A 22,618-nucleotide genomic window follows, 5' to 3' on the forward strand; every position below is an offset into this window, starting at 1 on the left:
TTCTTGGTGTGTTGACCTGTTTTTTTCAGATTATGGGTACTTCCAGTAAGGGAGACCATTTATTTAGAAATCTAACACTGCAGAAATCAGATCTTAATAAAACTTATTGGTGTTACAACTGTTGTAACTACATGCACATTAATTCCTGAAAAGAGAAGGGTGTTACAGGCAGAGTTAAACTCTCTTTCTAGACTTCCTTGATCATTTTCAATAGTCACATTATTTAGAGATCAAATAATTACTTTATTTAGGGACAAAACATTCTTTGCTGCTGTATTGCAGCAAACACTTTTTGCTTGCATATTATTTTTAGTATGTAAAGATGTAAAATAAAATTATATAAAACACTTACTTTATCTGCTGTTATCTCTGGGAGAGATTCCTCAATACCAAGTTCTCGTCGTCTTTCTGCTCTAACTTCTGCATAACTAGAAGCACAAGCCAAAGAAAACCACTATATCATGGGATGATTTAAAAAATACACCTCAAAGACCAAACTCCTCAAACTCATCTTACTTATAAAGAATCTCAAGAAGTTCTCCAGTGATTCTTCACACTGCTATCATTTCTCTACCTCCAGAATACCATCAAGATAGCTCCCATACCAGTAGGATTACTTTAAGAAGTAACCTACCTTACAACAGTGTGCGTACAGACAATAAACTCTGGCCTGGAATTCCACTGGTGATACGTGATATAGTAGTGAGTTTGCAGCCAAATCCATTGCTGTCCCTTTGTCAGGAATCTGTAGTAACATGACTTCCCTTTCCCATATTGCATTACTATAAAGATGAAGAATAAAGTTTACTGTCTTGCCAGATTATAAATACTCCAATTACACTAAAAGAACACTTTTCCCAGGTTCATATAGTCCAAACCCATGTCTAAATCCAGTATTAAGACAATGACCAAGAACAGGGTCGAAAATTTTCCACCCGCTTTTGCACTTATTCAACATTATAAAGCCTTTTAAATGCCATTGGAGGAACTGGAAAAGTATTAGTCATAGAGCTGTTCACTCCAATCTACCACAATGAAACTCCAGAACTGTAAGATAAAATTAAATCTGTTTTATAGTTCTGTATCAAAAGAAAAAAATATACGGAACAGCAGTATAATAATGTCAAACGAATGGGAGTAAAGACACTTCACTCAAAATATCACAAAATTTCACCAGAACAGTTATTCAATTTAACAAATTTTCTCATTTTAGTGACTTAATTGTACTCACAATGCTCATGACATTTTGCCAGATTATCTAGATCATCCACATGATAATAATCATAGCCTGATGTTCCCAAAACTTCAAATGGAAGATAACCTATTATTGGAGGTGCCCTAATTAATAAAGAAAAAAATCAATGTTATTTTCACATACATGAAGGAATCTAAAACATATCAGAATTAATTATACAAGCTTTCTTGTTTACAGTATATGCTCCAAAGAAAATTTAAAAATTAAACCCAACACAAGCTATGAGCAGCTAATGCAGATTAGTGAACTCCAAATACTACAGCCACCCCTGTGATTCAGCTGCTGTTGCTACTACACAGAAAGAACTGCACCTGTGATCCAAGAATAGGAACTTCCATTCTAAGCTGTGTCTAGATGTGAACTCTTCGTTGGGTTCTTCAACAGTGCACATTTCCTAAAAAGGAAAAAAATAACAATCTCTTAAAACTGCTCTATTCTAGTACCTAACCTCTTTGAAAATTCAGACATACCTAAAGTTAGTAGATAATTCCACAATAGTTATAATGTTATTTTTAGACAGCTTCATTGGTTTTGCTTGTTTAGACACACAGTACTGAGGTAGAATCTAATCTGAATCTAATCTCAACTATGCCGAACTGATGCTTGGTTGATTTAAATGGACTAATCATGTCACGAGATTAAACTCAAATGCAGTATCTACAAACACAGTATTACAAGCAGAAATCCATAGTTCCTGCAGTTATGCTTTTAAATTGTAACACTCAAAAGAAGAGATAAAACATTCCCACCAGTCTGATTATAGTCTGTGTTTATAATGGGTAAAACCCAACATTAGTAAGATGGTCACATTACTTTGAGTTTAGGAACATGATTCTTCCCTTTAGTGAACACAAAGTACTCTTAATCTCTAAGAGTGCACAGACATGTACTACAAGTAACACACTATTCTTATGTTTAGAACTCATGAAAGTAAGAAAACCGCTGTATTTCCATTACAACAGAATCTTAAGGTATTCTGCACATCATTCTAAATGTATTCCACTCAAATGTATTCAGACAACTTCAGTTGACTCCCACTGTCGACATCTACTGTCCCCTTCAAGAAAGGTAAAGATGCCCCACTGAGTATTGTGCCTCGTGCAGAGACAGTCACAACACCACGCACCCTAAGCCAGCCAATTCCTTTGCAAACTCCTCTAGTACTACCTTACGAGAAGGAAGATGGATGATGGAATACATGCACACAATACAACCCTCAAAGAATTACATTAAAATTAAGACATAAGTAGTCTTTCTTTTTTGGACACCTGCACACATTTGTCGTTGGTAGGCACTTGCAATGGTATTCCCAGTATACCCAGGAGCACACTGGAATCCACTGATGATCAGGTACAAGAGTTTCCTAAACACTGCAATGTGGAAGCTGCTGCAACACTGGCATAATACTCATCAAATGTGGACAGACGAGCACACTGCTGCCCTGCAAACATCTGTAACTAAAGCAGTCCTGCAGAAAAATACAGCAGAAGACCAACAGAGGGACCACCTTTCCTTTTGTTCTTTCAGGTTATAATCCAAAGAGTTTAACAGCATACTTTGCAGTTTTTGAAACAGATCTACGTTTTCTTTCTGTAAAAGGAAATAGCGACCATACCTAGGCAATGTTTTTTTCCTCACATTCATCACTGTAAAATCTAAAGACAACGACTTAGAAAATGATGGAACAATGGATGAATTAGAGGGAGACAATGAACTTAACAACTCTGGCCACAAATTTTTGACTGTTGATGTAAAACTCCAGTCAGCAAGACTTCAAACCTGAAGCTACCCCTAGAACCCAAAGCTCATCTACTTTTCTAAAATTACAGCATTTAATAAAGCACCACTCAAAGTAAGAGAAATGACAGAGCAAGAGTATATCCTAGAGATATACTTTTGATTTGTTGCTTCTTTTGATCTAAATATTTTGGCACAAGTCAAAACAAAAGTAAAAATCACTGAAGTGCAGGCAGTAAAACCACAATGGTTAGAGAGGAAATGGCAGCAGGTTAGTATCTAATTACTCAATGCATTTATATTAATAATTTGCAGATATTCCACTGTAAAATACCCCTGGGCAGAAGCCAGCTTGTTCAACAAGGCGTCTTGTTGAAGTTGTCAACAAGGCATCTAGAAAAGAAAGGACTTTCATTTGTAACAAAAAGTATTCTGGTAAAATCCTTTCGGCTGGATTAATCCTGCCTTCTTGATAGGATGCAATCATCAACTAGCGAAAATGCAAGACAAATGTTTTAAAGAATGTGTATAACCAAATGCATTCACTAGGGAGCAAAATTTGTGAGATGTTTTGTTGCAGAAGGGGTAGAGTCATATGCATAAAATAAAACCGTGAACTTTAAAGGTGCAAAAAGCATTGCATATCCTGAGATATTTGAGAAAAAAAAATCTGGAACTATATGCCAACTGAAAGAAAGAGAGTAAGTGACAGATGAGCAGAAATGTTCTACCTTAAATAAGGCAAGTATTGAAAGAAACATCTCCTTACTGGCTACATCACACATTTGTTAGTGAAGTTACTGGGACCATAAAATTCCTGACATACACTAATTTCTAAAGTCTAGGCAATGCTAGCCTCAATAATAACAGAAGGTATCAAGTCTTTAATTTAAGTCTTCTTCTTTAATGTAAATCTTCTTCAAAAGATTTCCCAAATAAACATCATTAGTTGAAAGTCTCAGGAGGATCTTTAAAATTTTATAACATGGAGGCTTCCTTGGGCACTAAGGGCTCAGAGGTTCAAGTACAGGAATGAAACTCAGGCCACAGAATAATCTGTAAGGTTTTAGCCTGCCAGAGACTGAGACACTTGAAGATCATAAATGGATGTTCCTCAGCTTCCAGAAGTAGGAAACATAAAAGTTTTACTATGAACTGTCATACTTTAAAAGACAAAAGCAATTGCAGATGTCAGGTTGGTCTTTTTTCCCACAATTATTTCATGAAGCAAAAATCCCACATATAACGTATCTACCAACTGTAGGCATAAAAGGAAGAAAATTTTTTAGACCTGCATGGGAAAAGCATCACATGACACATTTCCATAGCTTCAGAAAGAATAAACTTTCTCTGGCATAGAGTCTGGAGAGACAAAATTCCTATTCAGCCTGACAAAACTGAAGAGATTTATATGATTTCTCCACAGGCTACCTACTGTGCTTTTGAAGTACAAAGTATATAAACCATGTTTTCAGAAGCTACCACCAAGAGTCTTCAGCTCAAGACATCAGTGCTTTAAACTAAGAGGCAGAATGTTTAAATGTTAAAGAGTTCTTGTACTACAGACTACTACAGTAGTTTAACATCGGGCTACATACATTTCATGGCACTACTTTACAGCTGAATGGCAAAAACAAATGTCACATAGCAGACTATCCTGAACCTTGATTCATGCATTTCTATGAAACATTTAATTGGAATCACAATCACAGACTATACTGTACTGTATCCTGAGTATTTATCTTGATTGGTTTTGGAGAGAAACAGGATCATACGTACTGAATTACAAGTATCATATGCATCCAATTCTAAACTTGGAAAGGCATCTTCACTTTGTACGTTAGCAGCTAAGCAAAATGGTAGGTTTAAACCACTGAGTTTTTGAGTAACTGCACTGAAACAAAAGATTTCTATCACCCCAAACCCAACTCTTCATTACTGACAAGAAATGTAAGCTTTCATTGAGCCCTCTGAGATTTACTTGTGTCAAACTGCAGAAAGACCACCAGCAACAAAAAATTCACATCTAAGTTTCAACTAAAATCAATCATTTCTCCAGTGAAAGTGAAATCTCAAAGTAATCTTTCATATTGTTTAAGTTCATCTTGCTAAATTTTATCTCTGTGGACTTCCTAGAAATTTATTTCTTGCATATTTCTCTTTTATGTTACTATTTAAAATTAGCATTCACCACAACTTTCTTTGATACTTTGCATAAAACTTAGCCTCTCTGAAGTAAGAAACAGACATTTTCAGTTTCATGTAACAGGATTCCTTATGGTTTTCATTAGCATTTCAAATGTTGTGTGCATTCTCTCTGAAGTTTTCCCATTCTGAGTCCATTTAAGAATGATATTAAAGAGATTTCATTTGTACATACCTTGATAAATTGAGGTGTAGCTAATCTAACTGTGGCTACAAAGCAAACTTTCTCTTCATATGAAGGCCGGTGTGATCTCTGAATAGTTCCTTCAAAACCATTGTGCGCTGAGTTGGGAACTGCAGGCAGACAGAGGAAGTAACACACATGACAATGTAAGTATGGAGGAAGATGGCAGTAATATCAGAAGATAGGTGGCCCAGTATTTATCTGTGGTTTGCTTGTAACTTAACAGGTATTAAGAAGAATGCTCCATATCTAGACTTATATGCACAGGAATAGTACCACAGTAGTAGGAGTAGTTACACAGTAGTAATGGGAACACGACCATCAAGTAACTTTCCCAAAGAACTAGAACTACCACTAATATGATATTATTGCTGACAGAGAATTTTTAAGGAACTGGTAACAGTTCTCATCCTTGCTAATTGGTAAAAACCACTGGATTATAATTTCTTCAAAAATATCTTTTTATTTTGGCTATTATTTTCTTTTGAACTCTGAGGTAAGTATTTCTTTTCTAGACTTTCCATCACATTTAAGCAACACATGCTGATGACATACCAAGTAACAGAAGAATCAAAGGCACAATAATAAAAGTGAAAGAATCAGGATACTGAGCTGGGAACAAATTCCACTTATTGAATCACAGAGATGGAATCAAAAGGAGGCAAATGATGGACTAGACCTCAAAACAGAGTAACCTTATCTTTCATTTCCAGCAGTTACCAATTTAGTTTATATTTACTAAGGTCTAGAGATGGTGATCTCAAATCACTGTGAGGCTTTTCAAAGCCCAATTGGTTTTAATGCAGCTCTAGATTAGAGCTCCTACTGAACTTTCTTCATGCAATTTCATCTTACAGCTCCTTGCTCTTTCCATCAGAAAGAAAACAGGCAGTTTCTTTTATTTTTTTCTTAGCCTTTGTCCTTTGTTCTTCAGAGATTATGCTGCCTTGTGCTAAGTGTACAGTGGGATTATTTCAAGTCATTTAGACTATATTTTAGAAAGGCTTCTGCACTTTCTCAGCTTCGTGGCCGGTCAAGGTGATTTGGTCTTGTTCAGTTTACATTCTACAGTAACTCCTTTTCCTAAAGGACTGCTATGTAACTGGTTGCAACTATCCCTGTTCATATAGTTTGATATTCCTAAATGTAGTAACTTACATTATTTCTTAGTCAATTTTTCTGGGTTGTTAGCTCAAATTAATTTCTTTTCTAAATTTGGGGATGAACTCTTCTGGTGATTTTGCTGGATTATTTCATAACTGCAAACTATGTTCCATTGTTCATAACATTAATGAAAATACTGATCAAACCCAGAAGTTGTCAATTAAAATTGCACTTTGATGGTTAACACCGGTTAACCTTTTCAATCAGTTCCTGCAGCTACCCTCCAGCAATTTAAATTAACAAGTGCTTCCCTAACATGTTTGTGAGAAGAGAATATGATAACAAAAACATATTTTAAAAATCCAGCATTGTTTGTGCTTTATCCTCTTATCCACACAGTGTGTTACTCTTTGGTAGAGGAAGCTGAATTGATTTGATGCTATTTCGACCTGAAAAATCCACAGTGATTGCCATTCAATTCCCTGCTAGCTTCCTGAAACTCACATATAGTTTAATTATTTTTTCCAGAGTATTTCCAAATACTGAATTGCAACCAATAGGTCTGAACTTTCCCAACTCCTCAATCCAGGACTAGCATGATATTTGGCCTTTTCAGGATTGTTTCTCGTCTCTCCTGTAACATTACATAACTGCATTTGCATTAAGACCCAACCTCTTCTCATTCTGTGAAACACTGGTGTCAGATAAAAAACCCCACAGAATTATTTATAACATACTGGTTTTCATAATATTTTTGGGTGAGCTTTCTAAGAATCTACTACTGACCACACTGCAGAACCCACTTGGACAAATAAACAGGCTTCTCAAGTAAATAGCACAACCTGGTCAAACAGATTAGAGATGCAGTACAGAGAAAGAAATGCAGTACAGAGCTAATAGAAATAATTTCAGTGGAAGGGAGCAGGAAGTCAATGTGGAAAACTGTAGGGCCCACCCACTCACCTGAGTGGTAAATCCTGTCAAGTGACGCACAGAACTGAAATGGGGGGGAAACCTACATTTTCCTTCTCAGTTGCCTGTGTAATGAGAACTGCAGGTACGCAGTACCACTAATCTTCAAGTTAGTCACCTGCTTAAATATGGCTTATGCTGAACTAAACTCAGATTCTTTATGTTAAAGCATTTGCTTAAATTTCTCTTACATTCTTTTGAACAATGCTTTACAGAATACTAGTTTTCTTTAATTTAAAGCATTAAGCACAATTACTACATTTTGCATTCAAATACACACACTTGTAATACATGATAGGCAGTTTTTCTTCTTTTCTATTGCACCAATATAGAAGCAACAAAACTGCTTCAAGATCATCTTTTGAAAGCCTCATTTTAGTTCACCTACATTTGGCACCATGCTCCCAAGCCAGTTTAGCTGCGGAGCTGCCTACGTATTCCATTCCAACACTGCTGAAATTACTTACCATGATTCAAACACTTGAAATTTCCTATAAATTTTACATATTCATATGTAGGTTGCTCTTTTGGATCTATTGTTCCTCGCAGCATATGGCAACAGAATTCTAGCTGATTTTTTGCTAGAAAAAAAAAATAAACAAAGTAATAGGCTACATGCTTGATGAAGCACACATGCAACAGGAAATGGAATGCAGGAATAATTAAGCTGAATACAACTGAGGTACTGTAAGTGTAGTGATTACAGCTAGCTACAGTGATGCCTTGGAGTGGCTACCTAGAACAGGCTAGACAAGAATAAAATAAAGTGGGTATTTATTAAAGGCCTTCAAACAGGTACACCTTGGGCAGTCAGAAGCCTTCCAGAGGATACACCCAAGACGGACCATGGTCATAAGGTTATCAGACAGATAGACATTTAGTCCCTTTACATATCAGGGGCTAATCCTCCAATTACAGCTTCAGGTAAGTCATATACCCCCAGTTTGCTCCCCCCGCAATTCACTTTTCTGTACAATTTTCGGGGCCCGAGGCTATAGGGTGTTCTTGAATTTCAGGCCTAGAGGGATTGTTTTGTCTGACCAACAGTTAACTAACACTTTATATGGAATTTAGAGTTATGCACTAGTGCCATACAGGATTTGAAAAATATAAAGGGTAAAATCATAAGGCATCAACATTGGCTGCTTTCAACCAGCATGACAGTAACTAACCTAAAGAACTCCTTTAGATTTTGTGCACAGAGGGCTTGAATATTAGTGACATGAAAACCTCTGAGAACTAGAGCTGTATTAAAGAAAATGCCCTGAACTTAAGTTCACTAAAGCATATGCTCCCAAACTCCATTAGGCTGCCATGTATTTATACTTGCCAACTGCCAAAACTGTCTAAATAGAAGCTCTATAAACAATATGAACATTTCTGTCAAACAGGAAATTTATAGAGTGAAAGGCAACTTAGCTTTGAAAACGCTACTCTAGAGCAGGGGCGACACAAAGCAACACTTCTTTTCTTCAGGGCTGAAGTATATGTGTCTGCTTAAATAACACTGGAAAAACTGATCCTGTACAATTCCAAGTTGACAGTTTTGACACAACCAGTGTACTGGTTTTATCTGGGATAGGGTTAATTTTCTCCACTGCAGCTCACATGGCGCCCCGGTTTGGATTTTGACTAGAACAGTGCTGCTAAGACAGGGATGTGTCTGCTACTGCTCAGCAGCACTTGCACAGTGCAAAGGCCTTCTCTTTATCTGACTCTGATCCATGGTGGGGAGGCTGGAGGTGCACCAGCAGCTGGGAGGGGACGCAGCAGGGACAGCTGAACAAAGGGATATTCCACACTGTATGGCACTGTGCTCAACAATAAAAGCTGGGGAAAGGAGGAAGGGGGAGACATCTGGGTTTATGGCATTTGCCTTCCCAAGTAATCATCGCACATGACACAGCCCTGCTTTCCTAGAGAGGGCTGAACAACTGCCTACTGACCAGATGGAGCAAACTAATTCCTTATTTTTCTTTTTTTGTGCAGACAGCTTTTGACTTCACCTGTTAATCTGCCTTTATCACAACCCACAAGTTTGCTCACTTTTACTCTTCTGATTCTTTGCCCATCCAACTGAGAGGAGTGAGCAAGTGGCTGTGTGGGGCTGAGTTGCCTACAGGGGTAAGCCAAAAATAATTACTTACATTTTAAGTATTCTGGTGTCAAGGAATCACTTTCCAGCAGATGAGAAGACAGTATTTTATAAATTTCTGAATGTTCCCCCTCTGGGATAAAATTAAATACACTCTGATCCACAAGATCAGACTGAAAGAAAAAGATTTAGTAAGCATTAATTCAAGATGTACAATGTCACAAAGCCTACTATTTTAATACAAAACAATGCCACAGTTCATTACTGACTCAACAAAGCCACCTGCTGGAATACATATTAGTACTTTCCAAGAAAAAAAACCTCACTCTGATATGCCTGCCCCATGGGGAGTGGTAAATAAATTCCTTGCTTTGATTTGCTTGCATGCATGGCTTTTGCTTTACCTATTAAACTGTCTTTACTTCAGCCCATGAGTTTTCTCACTTTTACCCTTCCAATTGCCTCCCCCACCCCACTGAGGGGTGATGAGTGAGCTGCTGGGTGAGGATGAGTTGCCAGTTACCATATTTTATAAACAGTTCCACAGCTATAGACACAAAACAGAGAACAGCAGAGATGGATGCAGCAAAACTGAGCAACTATTATATGCATAAATGCATTTGGTTAAATATTCAAACAGAGGAATCATAATAAATATGTTTAGAATTCATAAATCACACCTAAAAGCCAGAAACAAATGTGCCTCTGAGAACCTGGCAAATTCTACTAAAAGAAAAAATAAAAATCATAATTACCTGCATGTTTTTAAAAATCCTCAGACTGTTATCATGCATACCTTAAGAGAATTTATTTTGCCTCTTACCACAGTCAGACAACTTGCCTTTAAAGAGCATTTGTCCTCTTCTAGAAAAGCACTCAATTTAACTCATCAATTGCTCACAGTAATTAATTTGCCTCACTTCACAGTAACATTATTCAAAGGTAACTTTAAAAACTAGAATGTTACAGGTACCAGTGAGCAATGTCACCCAGATTAAAGATAAGTGAATATGATAAACCCTAAAGTATATACTGAACTTAAAAAGTAGAGCCAGCAGCAATGTACTTATCAGAGTGCTTTGTCAAGAAAGAAGTAAAAAAGCAGTTTAAAAAAATTTCAATTCTTCAGATCTTTCATAATACTCTTCTGACTCATGTAGAGGCTGTGAACTCTAAAGGGTCTCGTGCAATCAACAGTTCTACTTCAGTTACACTGAAACTGATGCTAGGCACTTCATAATCCTTTCTAACACAGTGCTGACTGCATTCTGCATTTCCAAAGGAAATGTTTAATATAGAAGACAGACCAGTAGGAAGCAGTTGTGCTGAAGAAAAACCAGAAACATTAAAACAAAGCATACATCTGTCCTACAAAGCCAAAAAGGCCAACAATTAATTAGTACTCATATCAGAACACCAATCAACCACAGACAAACTGATGTTACTGAAATTTGTTACTTACTGGCAAATGTTCAAGTAAGGGAGTTATACTTTCAGACACATATATTATATTTCCATCTGTCATAATTGCTAAAAAAAAACCATCAAGAGCCTGAAATTAAACATAATGGGCAGTTAAATAAAAAAGAAACAGAGCATACTAAAAATTTTAAGCTATATTCAATACAGAAAATAATACAGACCAATTTTACTTAGTTTATTACAGAAATGGGAATGTAAAAATCCTTAATCTTATTTTTACACTAAAAGCATTACAATTTCCATATTGTTCTGTTTTTAAATAATCTGTGGTTTCAGAAGCAAGTACATATATAGACAGCCACTGTTTTCCCCAACTCCCACTCTGCCTGCCTGTTATTTTTAATTCCATCACCATTTTAGACATCAGAAAGCTCATAAAATGAGCTAGAGACAAAAGCAAGAAGATGTGGGGAAACTGTGAGAAGAACAAGTAAAACAGCCAGCAAAATCAATGAATTTCAGTATCTAAAAATCTCAATATTCCCAATCTCAAAGAAAGAAGCTTGCAGTGAGATTTTATTGAAAACTTGTGAGACACAGTTCTGACTGCCTTATCTTCTACTGAACTCAAATTTCTTTCCTCTGAATACAATACTTTTCAGTTGAAAACTACTAACAAAAGCAAGACAACTATATTTCTAAACAGGAAAGTTTTAGCCCACATCTTTGAAAAAACCTCTTAGAGGATTTTTCAAAAAATTTTTTGAATACCAAAACCCAGAACGCTTTTTGTATCTGTGCATCAAAGCAAAGGTGTAACTATGGAATTAAAATTTAAAAGCTTTTGTTAATTTGTAATATTTTTCATTTAACTATTATTAAATATTGTTTCACTAACAAGATATAAATGAGTTTTGCTAATTTTTAATGAAAAAATAGCTTATACTTAAAGATTTTTTCTGTAGTTTTGCAACTAATCACATAATCTTCAGCAAAGTAATGTTCTCACACAAGTTTTGGAAAGTATAGCAAGTAAAGAAATTAAAACACTTACTGCTCAACAGTAAGTACATAGATATGTTATGTCTTTTTCATAATCAGGATTTTTAACTTATGCCTAATAATTCTTTCTCTGGTACCTTCCTTATGTTGATAATTTAAAATATCCACTTGGACAGTAAATACCTTCAATTTACAGACTTGCTCTGTTACTTTGTTTATTTAATTGAAAAAGTAGTTCAAAGAAAATCTGCTTTTCTGAAACAAAATTCTGAAACTCTGAATACATAGGAATTTTGATGGTTTATCTTCATGAAAACATATAGTTACAACCCAAATATGACAATAAAAGATATGTCATCAAACTGAAAAATTTCATAATGGAATTACTCCTGGTGAGGAATTATTCTACTCCCAGAAAACTAGAAATAATATACCTCTAACATTAACTGTGTGAACTCTTCATTACTAAGGAATGTTGGTTTCCAGTCCTGTCGAATTTCACTGGCGTCTGATTGTGCAGTAATTTCTACAATCAAACACATACATAGTGTAAAGATTAATACTTCCAAAAGCCATTTTTTCCCCAAAACTACATATACACAGTTAAGAAACAGCAGAAAGTTCTCCAGTCTCCTCTGCTGCTCATTCATTACATATAGATATTGCTCCTTAAAAAGAAAATAAATGTCTTCTCCTCTGTCATAATTAAATTTGTTTTCTCTTTCCTTCAACCAGTTTGTGCTGCAGCCCTGCCAGGCTTCAAGGTAACACTGAAGTAATGGACGCTGATAATGAAAAAATACTACGCTTTCCTCTGAGACTATAATAAAATGTTTTATTAAGAGTGTTGTTTACAAAGGTTTAGAAAGCCAAAATTCCTGATCTGTTTATGTAATTTAAATGGCTAATGCTCAAGCATTTTGGCAAATCCTTGTCATTCTAACCCTTGCAAAAAAAAATTGTCATTGTCGTTTCTCTTCTTCCTGCTCTTTTCTGGTTAGACTTAAAAAAGAGTAGTTTTTCAACCAAGATTGTTAAGTGCTGAATGACAGACTCCATTCTAGAATTCCTGCCTGTTACAAACACACAGATGAATTTGGACATAGATGTAGAAATTAAGCAGAGATTCCTGAAGGAGTTGAGAAATATATAGATTAACTTCCATATATAGGTGAGAGAATCAACAGCTGCTAAGCAAAGTCTGACCCTGAGTTCTGAAAGTGATGCTTCCTTATCAACCAATAACGGAAACAACAAGAAACGAGACCTCACAGTGCTTCAGTTTTGATGAATAACAAGGGCATCACAGAAGTGCTGGTTTTAAGAACAATCTTGGACAAGCAATTAAGTATTCAGACAAATCAAAAGAACCAAACCAATCTTTAAGGTTTTTGATTTTTAAAGGACAAATCTGCACAAAGATCATAAGCTAGAGTTTTAGTTAAGGTGGTTTAAAGAGCCAGAAAACCTGGAACTGAGTTAAAACATGCAAAGGGCTGGAGCAGTTTGTAATTTTGTTTACCACACCGAAGGGGAAAAACTTTATAAAAGAGCTTTAGACTTAACTAAAAGAACAGCAAACAACAGCAACGTCATGCAAGAAACTGGCCAAAAGTGGAAAGCTGTAAGAAGAGGTGAAAAAAACAACAAATAAGACTTTCCAATTATCAGATCTCACAAAACAGAGAAATTAATCAGGCTCTTCCAATCTGTTTTGAAAAGGTAGCACAAAGCAGAAAGAGTGGGCTGGAGAATAAATAAAACCTAAGCATAACTCCAAATGTAGCTTTTCAGTTAGCACAAAGATACTGAACACTGAAGGGCAAGTCAAAGGACACAAAAATGAAAAGCTCTGCCACCAAAGTGGAGGCAAAATTCCAGGAACTTTGTGCATTCATTCCACAGAACACAGATAATCTTCACTTTAAACTGGGGAAGTCTGATTCACTGGCTCATTCTGGCCCTTATAACCATCCTACTTCAGAATTAAAAAGACTGTCTTTTGCACTAGAATGGATTTATGCTAAATAAAAGCTGAAGTTCACTCCTTTAACAAATCATTCTGAAATACCACAAGTACAGGTGTTCTTTTACATTTTCCATCATTAGAGCAAGTATGACAGAGGCAAACAGAAAGCAACAGAAAGAATCTGTTTCACTTGGTACCTTCAGAGAAATACCTAGAAATTCTGTCAGAAGGTTGCACTCATAGATAAATGACAGTAGGGCCACGTTCCTGAGCTAGGTAACAAAAAGAGCATAACCAAACTTGCACATTAAACTTCAGTCTCCAAGTTCTGTATATGAAGTATGTCTACACCAGTACTGAGAATTCTCTAAAGAAATTGCTAGCCAAGCCAAGATGAGTACCATTTCTCTGGGGGTTGTAGGAGTATCAGTCTACTACTTGCAATTATTCTACCGCAGTTAAATTCCTCAGTATTTATTAATTTTAAAAAATTTCTTGTTTACAAATTCAAAGAAAGATGACAGGCAGTATTAGTCAAAGAGAAGCTCCCAGTGATACAATTTCAGTGTGTTTAGTCTCCTACATTTTCCCAGTGAGAAATCCACACAATCAATTCAGCTAGTTCATCTGGAGCTGGTGCCAGAGTTCCTAGCTTGGATAATGTGGAGATAGTCCAGAAAGAGCCAGAAGCGATGCACTTAAATCCTGGTGGTTGAATACAGTAGGATTTCAATCATAAAGCAGCTACTCAGTGCTGAACAATCCATTTATTGCTAGGTCATTCAGCTTTATTGTAACAAATCCAAGCACTTCAGAAAATAAAGTATTCTTCTGAACTTTGCCAACACTTTGTCCAAAAACATTTTAATGTAAAATACTGCACAGCAATGCTAGTAAGGACTGGCAGTCAGAGCTTTAGGGAACATAATATGATATGTGCAGTCACACAGAGCTGCATTCTGTCACACAAGTGAAGGACAGAAGTGCCATGCCTTAAAAGGCAACCATCTCGAGAGCTGCTTTTTGCCCCTTTATTAAAAAATCAAATCTCAGAAAGCACTTTGAAGAAAAAAAAAATTACTGGTGCTGCTGGCTGGCTGACACACATTTGTTCTGTATTCTACGTCCTGTATCAGGAATCAGCAAAATAAAATAATTTTGAAACAGAACTGATTTTCACAAAGCCTTATAACCTAAATAACTAAATTTTACACAAGAGGGGCCTTCATACTGCTTTTATTTTTGTCATGAGACACATGTATCTCAGAAAATTAAAATAGCATAATCAATATTTAATTGGAAAGGAAACCCCCAAATCTATGAATTCTCATATACCTCCCTCCTTTTTCATTTGAGTTATGTTTACAATTTTAATAGCAATATTCAGTACACATTTGGTGTTACTGGAAACATAACACTAATGGAAGAGACATACTAGGACATGGAAAAACATTTCTCATACCTTAAATTGACACATATATTGTTGATAATTACATAACTATTCATCCACTTAATAGCTTTACTTATTTTATAACCTTATAGCTACTTCTTTTGACCCTACTGCTTTCTAGTTAGTATGTATTGCAAGAAATTATCCAAGGAAATTATTTAATTAGCAAAAGAGTCCATTTTCTTCAGTTTTCATCTTATTTTTGGCAGTGTGAACCACAAGGTGCCATATTAAGAACAAGTGTAGGAGCAGGAACAGAGATATTTTTATATATATAATATCTAACAGCCACAAACAAGAATACACTTGGTGGAAGAATTTTTTTCATGACAGAAATAACAACCTGTAATAAACTTCAGCACAACATATCTGGGTATATCCCACCATCGGCTGATGCAAACAGCCAGAGGAACAAAGCATAGCAAGGATGTTCAAGGATATTGATCGTTCTGACATTTCACACAACCTTTCAAGAACAACACACACACATGCACTCAGTGGCTTATACATCCATGCAGACATCTTAAAACTTTAAAAGTTTAGCTAACATATTTGTAGATTTTTCTGGCATTTTTTCCCAGCTAAAAGGAAAAATAAATGCAGAAATGCCTACACTTCTGGTCTCTCTACCCCAGTATTTCACTTTCTCTTGTCAAGCAACCAACTCAGAAACATTGCTGGAAACCACAATGCCCTACTGCCTTATCACCTTTGTTTAAGCAGCGAGGTGTGTAGGCACTTGAGATGACAAGAAGGAGCACTAACTTCTCTTGGACTAGCTTTTTAGTGATTTATCTTGCTTCATGTAGAACCCAGAGCAACAAATCAGCTGTTCAAGTCAGGCTTATCTAAATAACCAAATAAGTACTTCCAGCAAGTACTTCCAGTCAAAGGGATCAGCAGTTTTCCTGTGAAGCAAAACTTTCAACAACTTGCACCAACATCTGTCCAGAACAAAAAACTTTGAGGTTATTTCAAAAATAAATCTTCACTTTGTGAAACAGATTTCATTGACAACTATGGGACAAAACAAATAGTACTGGCTTTTACACAGTTATATCTCTGCTACCTAGATATTCTTAGGAATATCTTTCTGCAGAAGCGCTTCAAAACTTTTTGACAAATTCCTTAAAGAAGCTGCAAAATTTTTAATACTTTTTGGAATAATGTATCACTTAAAAAATTAAGAATTTATAAATAATGTTTATTGTTACCTTTGTGCTTCCGTAAAAAGTCAATGCTCTTCTGCAGCACAGTGGATTTATCCATCTTCCGAGCATTACCTGGAAGCATGGAACCCAACTCTTTGATAAGCACATTAAACTGATCTCGACGTTTCTTTTCGGACTTGTTTCTAGACACTCTGAAAAGCAAATATGAAAATGTTTTACAAAAACTGTGAGACTTTCTTATAGGCTGCATACTACTTCCAGGTTCCTGAAACAAACAGCTCCTTAAGAATTTCTGCTGTGATAACTGTCACAAAACACCTATTCCATATCTCAGACAACATTTTTGAAGAATGGCTTCCTCCTCAAGGAACAGTGCAGCAAAGCGTTTGGAATAAAATATCCTTTTACAAAACATAATTATAAATATACAATACACCTGAAAAACCACAGTAGAAGAAATGCTGATGAGTAATACGCTTATTTTTAAGAATAACCATTTTATTGTTTAGAAATCACACTGATAAGTTAAAGCCTAAAGCACAGGACCTTTCTTAGCTTTAAGTAACTTTGAAATTTACCTTTTAGCTTTATCTTTGTCATCTTCTTCCACCAGCCCATCAAAAATGCTTCCGTCATTTCTGAAAGAAACAAAAGGAAATGCTGGAGTGGAAATTCCTCTCCTTTAAAGTAGAGGAATCACAAAGAAGGAGGAAGGGGAACGAGCTGACTATTCACCATCTCCATTACATCAAGAAAGCAACTGTTTTACTGTGATGTCTCACAAGGACCATCATCAGTGCCCTGAAGCTAAGTCTTCTATGTTCTGCTTGCATTTACTAAAGGAAAAGCAAAAAAACCTTCTGTTTCTGACACAACTCTTTCTCAAAAGAACTTACAGACCTATACAAACACTTAACTGAACAATGCTTAAATTTGGTTATGTATCTTTTTGATTACTTGCATTACCTTACCGTTTTAAAAACATGGGAGAGGATATATGTGATTTATTTTTACTTACTGGCAAGTTCTATTCCAATTACTGAAAATGCATGTTTCTTAAATTCTGAAATACTATTAGTGGAAGAGTCCTAAGGAATGTGCTATACTTCATTTACATACTTAATTTCATAAATACACAATTAGTATCAATGTTAAACAGTAACTATTCATTGTATTTTCTTCCTCAATAATAATCACATAACTTTCTTAGCTTGATAACTGTCCATCTACTGCTAAAGAGGTGTTAAAATACCAAAATAAGAATGTGTTTTCCTTTAAAGATGCCTCGGTATCCTTCATGCAATTCCTTTGTTTCACTTCCTTTTGCTTTGAAAGTGAAGTCAAAACTGTTCTTCTGTTTCTCAAAACTGCTGCATAATGGACTTTCACATGTTATTTCTCTAACTTCTCCCTGCTTTCAGTCTATTTACTGCTGTCCACACTGACCTCTGTGTGTCTACCCTGGAATTTCTTAACCTAATGTTTCCTTCCCTTAAGCCAAGTAACTTTTCTACAATGCTTACCACATCTCTCTGATTTATAAACCATCAGGCAATTTTACTGTACATTATGATAAGCAGTGATGCTAGGAAGTTACTATTTTGTATGCTACTATATAAACATCAATCTTTTAGAAGCAATTAATATATTTAAAATTCAGTGAGATGCCACAGAATTTCACTAGAAGAACTGGCAAGTTAAACAAGCATTATAGAAGTTTTACCTTTTGCTTTTCTTCTTTTTTTAAATTGTGTTTAACTTGACATAAATTAGATGCAAGTTTTATTTCCCAAAGTCTCAAACATGGTAATATACAGGATATTAAGTACAGATTTTCACCTAAGCTGCTAAGAGAATGCAGCTCAAGGAATCAAGAAAACATACCTCAGCTATTACTTTTCCCTTGAAATAGGTTAGCAGGTCACTTTACTATCATCTACAGCAACACTAATCATTTAAATGTATTTGCTTTTCTTAATCAAAAACTGAAGTACTAAAAAAATTAGAAGTTCAAGTAAACGTTAAAAATCAGCTCAACTTGCACAGATGTTGTTCCAAGGCTGAAAACAAGTAATGCATTTTAATATAAACCTCAGGCAATTGAAATCACTATTTCCAGTGACTAAAAAATGACACATCTAGCAACTACCAAATTAACTTTGTCAAAAATAACCAAAACCTCACTCTCTAATTTTTGCATAAGTTAACATCTAAATGTACTATCTGTACAAAAAAGACTATTAAAGAAAGAACTGAACAGTAATTTTCCCAAAACTCTCCATATGTATTAACATACCTGTCTGCAATGGAGCTCATTTTATGGGTGCTTATGGTAAAAAACATAACATAGCACACTTTAGTCTTGTGGTAGACATTTGTACGCTTGCCTGTAAGAGAAGAAAAAATATCAAAATGTGACTGAGGGAAAAAAATGTGTTCTTTGTTAGAGCATACTGACATTTTCATTTGCTCCTAATCCTCCCCTCTCTTTCAGCCTTCTGCTCTGCCCTCCTACCTTCTCGAAAGCAGTCTCCATTACCAGCATAACCTGGGCCTCAATATCTCATTTTACATGACAGAGTTCAAGAGAACATTATTAAGGCTACAGTAAATAAGTCTGTACTAAATCAATACAAACCTCTTTATGACTCTGAATTCGGATATAGCTTTTAGTTTTTATTTTAACTTTTTCCTAAAAAACCCTCATAAGTTTGAGGGCTGAACAGACGTTAAATACACTTAGCAGTACATTGTATTTAGAAATACTGCAAACAGAAAGCATTTGGGATATAGTACTTTACAACTATAATTTAATTCTTACTGTACTTTTTCTTGAGCACATTGTTATCATAGACATGTAAAAAGATAACAACAAGATACTGATTAGAATGTGATCTATGTACTGTGCAAAATTTTATCTGACCATATCTCAAAGCAGTCACTTACTCATGACAGGAAGTTTTTGGTTTTCCAGATGTGCATTTGACTTTGAGTTAAGAATGTGAACGAAATATTAATAGTGAGAGAATGAATACAACACAGGTTATGAAAAGGCTAAATTTCAATTCAAACATAAAACAATAGAATTAAATCTGTTTCTTTCATATGAAAAGTCAGTTTTCAGAGGCTGCTCAAATGGAGCAGCAGGATTGTAACATTGGCACTGATTAGGGAACAACTGTTTGCAGCATGTTTTATAAGAGCTGAACTTGCCGATCTTCAGGAATTTTTAGTAGGCTACAAACTTAATAGTTCATTTAGTGACTCAATACTTTCTGAAAAAGATTTGTTTCTGAGAGTACTAAAACCAGTGGAACTTGCAGTGTCAATACCATAAGAAATACGGCAGCAAAAGCCTGAGGAGCGAACTGAGGAAGAAAGCTTGTGATTAACCAAACTATCTCTGCATCTACAACAGCCACACACTGTGCGGGTTTCCTTCACAAGAATAGCATTTTTCACCACAAAGTTTCATAACTTGAGTGAAGCAGGAAAGTAAATGGGAGAGCTGTGCTGCAGCAGAATCTTTTTCAAAACGTATCACAAGGCATGCTGGTCTTTCTGCCCAAATGGCCCACTTCTCCAGTTACTATGGACCACCTCTGCCTTGCCTTCACCTCCAAAATCTAGTGCTATAAAGACACACTGGCAGCAAACCACTTCTTCCCTCCAATCCTTCCAAATAACAACTGCACCGGCCATACTGACAAAATAAATTCCCCAAATTACTTTGCCAAGTAACAGAGTTGCAGCATTTGAAAACCGGCCATAAATGGCATGAGAAAAGTGAATTGCGAAGAAGCGTCTGTTTGAATTTTTGACAAAAGTGCGCAACAAGAGACAGGTTGCTCAGCAGTAAAAGCTAACTATTGTGACTGGCATGGAACTAAGTTTACAATCAAGACAAAAGCTATAAACTTGTTTTCATTTAGCTTACATGGTAAACACTAATACAACTATGCACTAATTACACTGCTAGCTCTGTGTTAATTTTTATACAGAAATGGCACCTAAAATTATAGGGATCAAGAGCAACACGAAATTTTGTAAGACAAATTATACACTTTCCCTAATCTGCAAAAGAAAAACACCTGTACAGCGAAATACAGAAAACTTTTACTTGTGACATAACTGACATATTCACTATGCAAAATCAGAATTTAAAAGTCAGTATTTTTCACTTTAACAGAGCACTCAATTCCCAGAGTTCAACAAAATCATTCATTACAAACTACAGATTCTATGGCAGAACCGACAACCTAGATCTGGTATCCAAGACAGACAGTTTAAAGTACTGAAAAGGACAGGAAACGCACCTGTAGCACACTGATTTCTCATCTTTCAAGGTCTGACCCTTCTCTCTTTGCATCCCGATTTGCAAGACACTAAACACTCTCAGTGCTTATACATGTGAAGGATAAGACTGCACAGATAATGCCACCAAAACCAGTCAAGTTGAAAGCAAACACTAGGTAGATAAATGACTATGTCTATTTTCTAAGATTCAAATTCAGTCATGTTCTGGAGAGCAAAAGACACTACTTAACACTGCTACTCAGCCCATGAGTGTTGATAACTGAAAGCCATGGGAACCTTATCAATTATAAGAACACAGTTTTACCTTTTACACTTTGGGACTTGTTGAAGTATGAGGTTTAGGGATGAAATCTGGCTCCCGTGAAGAACTATGTGGAGTTAGAGGTATCCTCTTCAGCAGAAAATAAATTCCAAACCGTCAAAAAATAACAATGGAGAACTTGAAAATCAGTGAGTTTAAAAATTATCTACTTCTTCATTTTTTAATAAAGACAAGCAATTGTTTTAGGGAGCATAATCTCTAAATGCAACATTCTGCTCTCAAAAACAGCTCAAGTATTTTACTATCTGAATTGACATTGCTTTAAAGTTCTTATTGATAAGCAAGACATTCTGACACAGTTTTATCTTGGCTTTAAGCTATCACTTTATGCCTATCTTTAGCCTTGATGTCCTTTTCACTTTCGAATTTGGTATCACTCATACCATCTACATCTTCACATCCACTTACACTACCTTCGAAGTGTATTTATACACCATTATTTAAACATCTTTTCACTGAAGTTCTTATTAGGGTCTCTTCTGGCCTTCTGTGTCACATCTCCTCTCCAAGTCTCCAAAACTGTTATTCTCAGGACTCCAGCAAGTGTAGAAAGCTGCTGCTGTTGACAACTGCATTCGCATTATTGGTTCTCCCTCAAACACAGCCATTAACTCTTTGTTTAAAAACCCACTTCAAAATCAATTCCTAGAATGTATCCCAAACTTGCTTCAAAACTGAACTTTTTCCAAACAAGAACTCAGCATTGACATAAGTGATTGCCTACTTCCAGTCTCTTTATACCATTACATTTCATTTATAGTTACTTCCTTTGAACCATGCCACTTTCCACATTTTTAAGCTACATGAAATCAGGTTTTTTCCCTCTCCCTGTTTCTATCTGCCTTGCTTACTGTTCTGAAAATAGAACAAATTCACTACAATGTGTACTTCTTCCATTTTTGAAAAAATGTTATTTTAAAGTATATTAAATTCTAAAAAGGAAGCTGGAACCTATAAACTAAGGTTATGCTACTTGTAAATTCATTGATGACTTTTATGGAAAACAACAGAATTATCACTTATTTGATTTGAAAAGTTAGAGTGCCTTCTCCTGCACCTAACAGAGGTTCTCAAGTGGTTAAAATACAGATGCAAACATTAACATAGAAAGTTAAAGCATAGCAGAACAATCTGCCAACAGGAGAAAAACAATTACAGTGTGATTCAATGAAGCTACTTGTTCTCGCCTGGCCAAATAACCTGCTGGCCCATTGACCTACTTTTTTAGGTGTTTACAGCCTCCTCTCCTATTCTCTGTTTTGTTCCATTTGACAAGTGCAAACATTAATAGTGACAATGAGTCCCATGGAAGTCTGCAACATGAAACCAGTGTTTTTAAACTGCTTGGAATGGAACAACTCTGCCAACTCTAACCCAGTGCCTAAGAGAGCTCTAATGATGAAAATTTTAGA

General features: G+C 35.7%; 1 protein-coding gene across 2 annotated transcripts in view; it reads right to left on the reverse strand.

Moving 5' to 3' along the window:
• Positions 1-22,618, reverse strand: part of CLOCK (clock circadian regulator) — a 54,590-nt gene that overhangs the window by 13,558 nt on the left and 18,414 nt on the right. For both annotated transcript variants that reach the window (XM_005415494.3, XM_031061540.1), the window contains exons 3-14: positions 18,864-18,954; positions 17,146-17,205; positions 16,610-16,758; positions 12,411-12,502; positions 11,015-11,104; positions 9,605-9,725; positions 7,925-8,038; positions 5,373-5,491; positions 1,567-1,649; positions 1,232-1,338; positions 635-782; positions 353-428 (exon numbers count right to left, since the gene is read on the reverse strand). In XM_005415494.3, coding sequence (XP_005415551.1) covers positions 353-428; positions 635-782; positions 1,232-1,338; positions 1,567-1,649; positions 5,373-5,491; positions 7,925-8,038; positions 9,605-9,725; positions 11,015-11,104; positions 12,411-12,502; positions 16,610-16,758; positions 17,146-17,205; positions 18,864-18,910 — 1,206 coding nt within the window. In that variant the 5' untranslated portion in view covers positions 18,911-18,954. The remainder of the gene's footprint in view (positions 1-352; positions 429-634; positions 783-1,231; positions 1,339-1,566; positions 1,650-5,372; positions 5,492-7,924; positions 8,039-9,604; positions 9,726-11,014; positions 11,105-12,410; positions 12,503-16,609; positions 16,759-17,145; positions 17,206-18,863; positions 18,955-22,618) is intronic.

Source organism: Geospiza fortis, unplaced genomic scaffold (assembly GCF_000277835.1).
Source record: "Geospiza fortis unplaced genomic scaffold, GeoFor_1.0 scaffold40, whole genome shotgun sequence".
Classification (NCBI taxonomy): Eukaryota; Metazoa; Chordata; class Aves; order Passeriformes; family Thraupidae; genus Geospiza; species Geospiza fortis.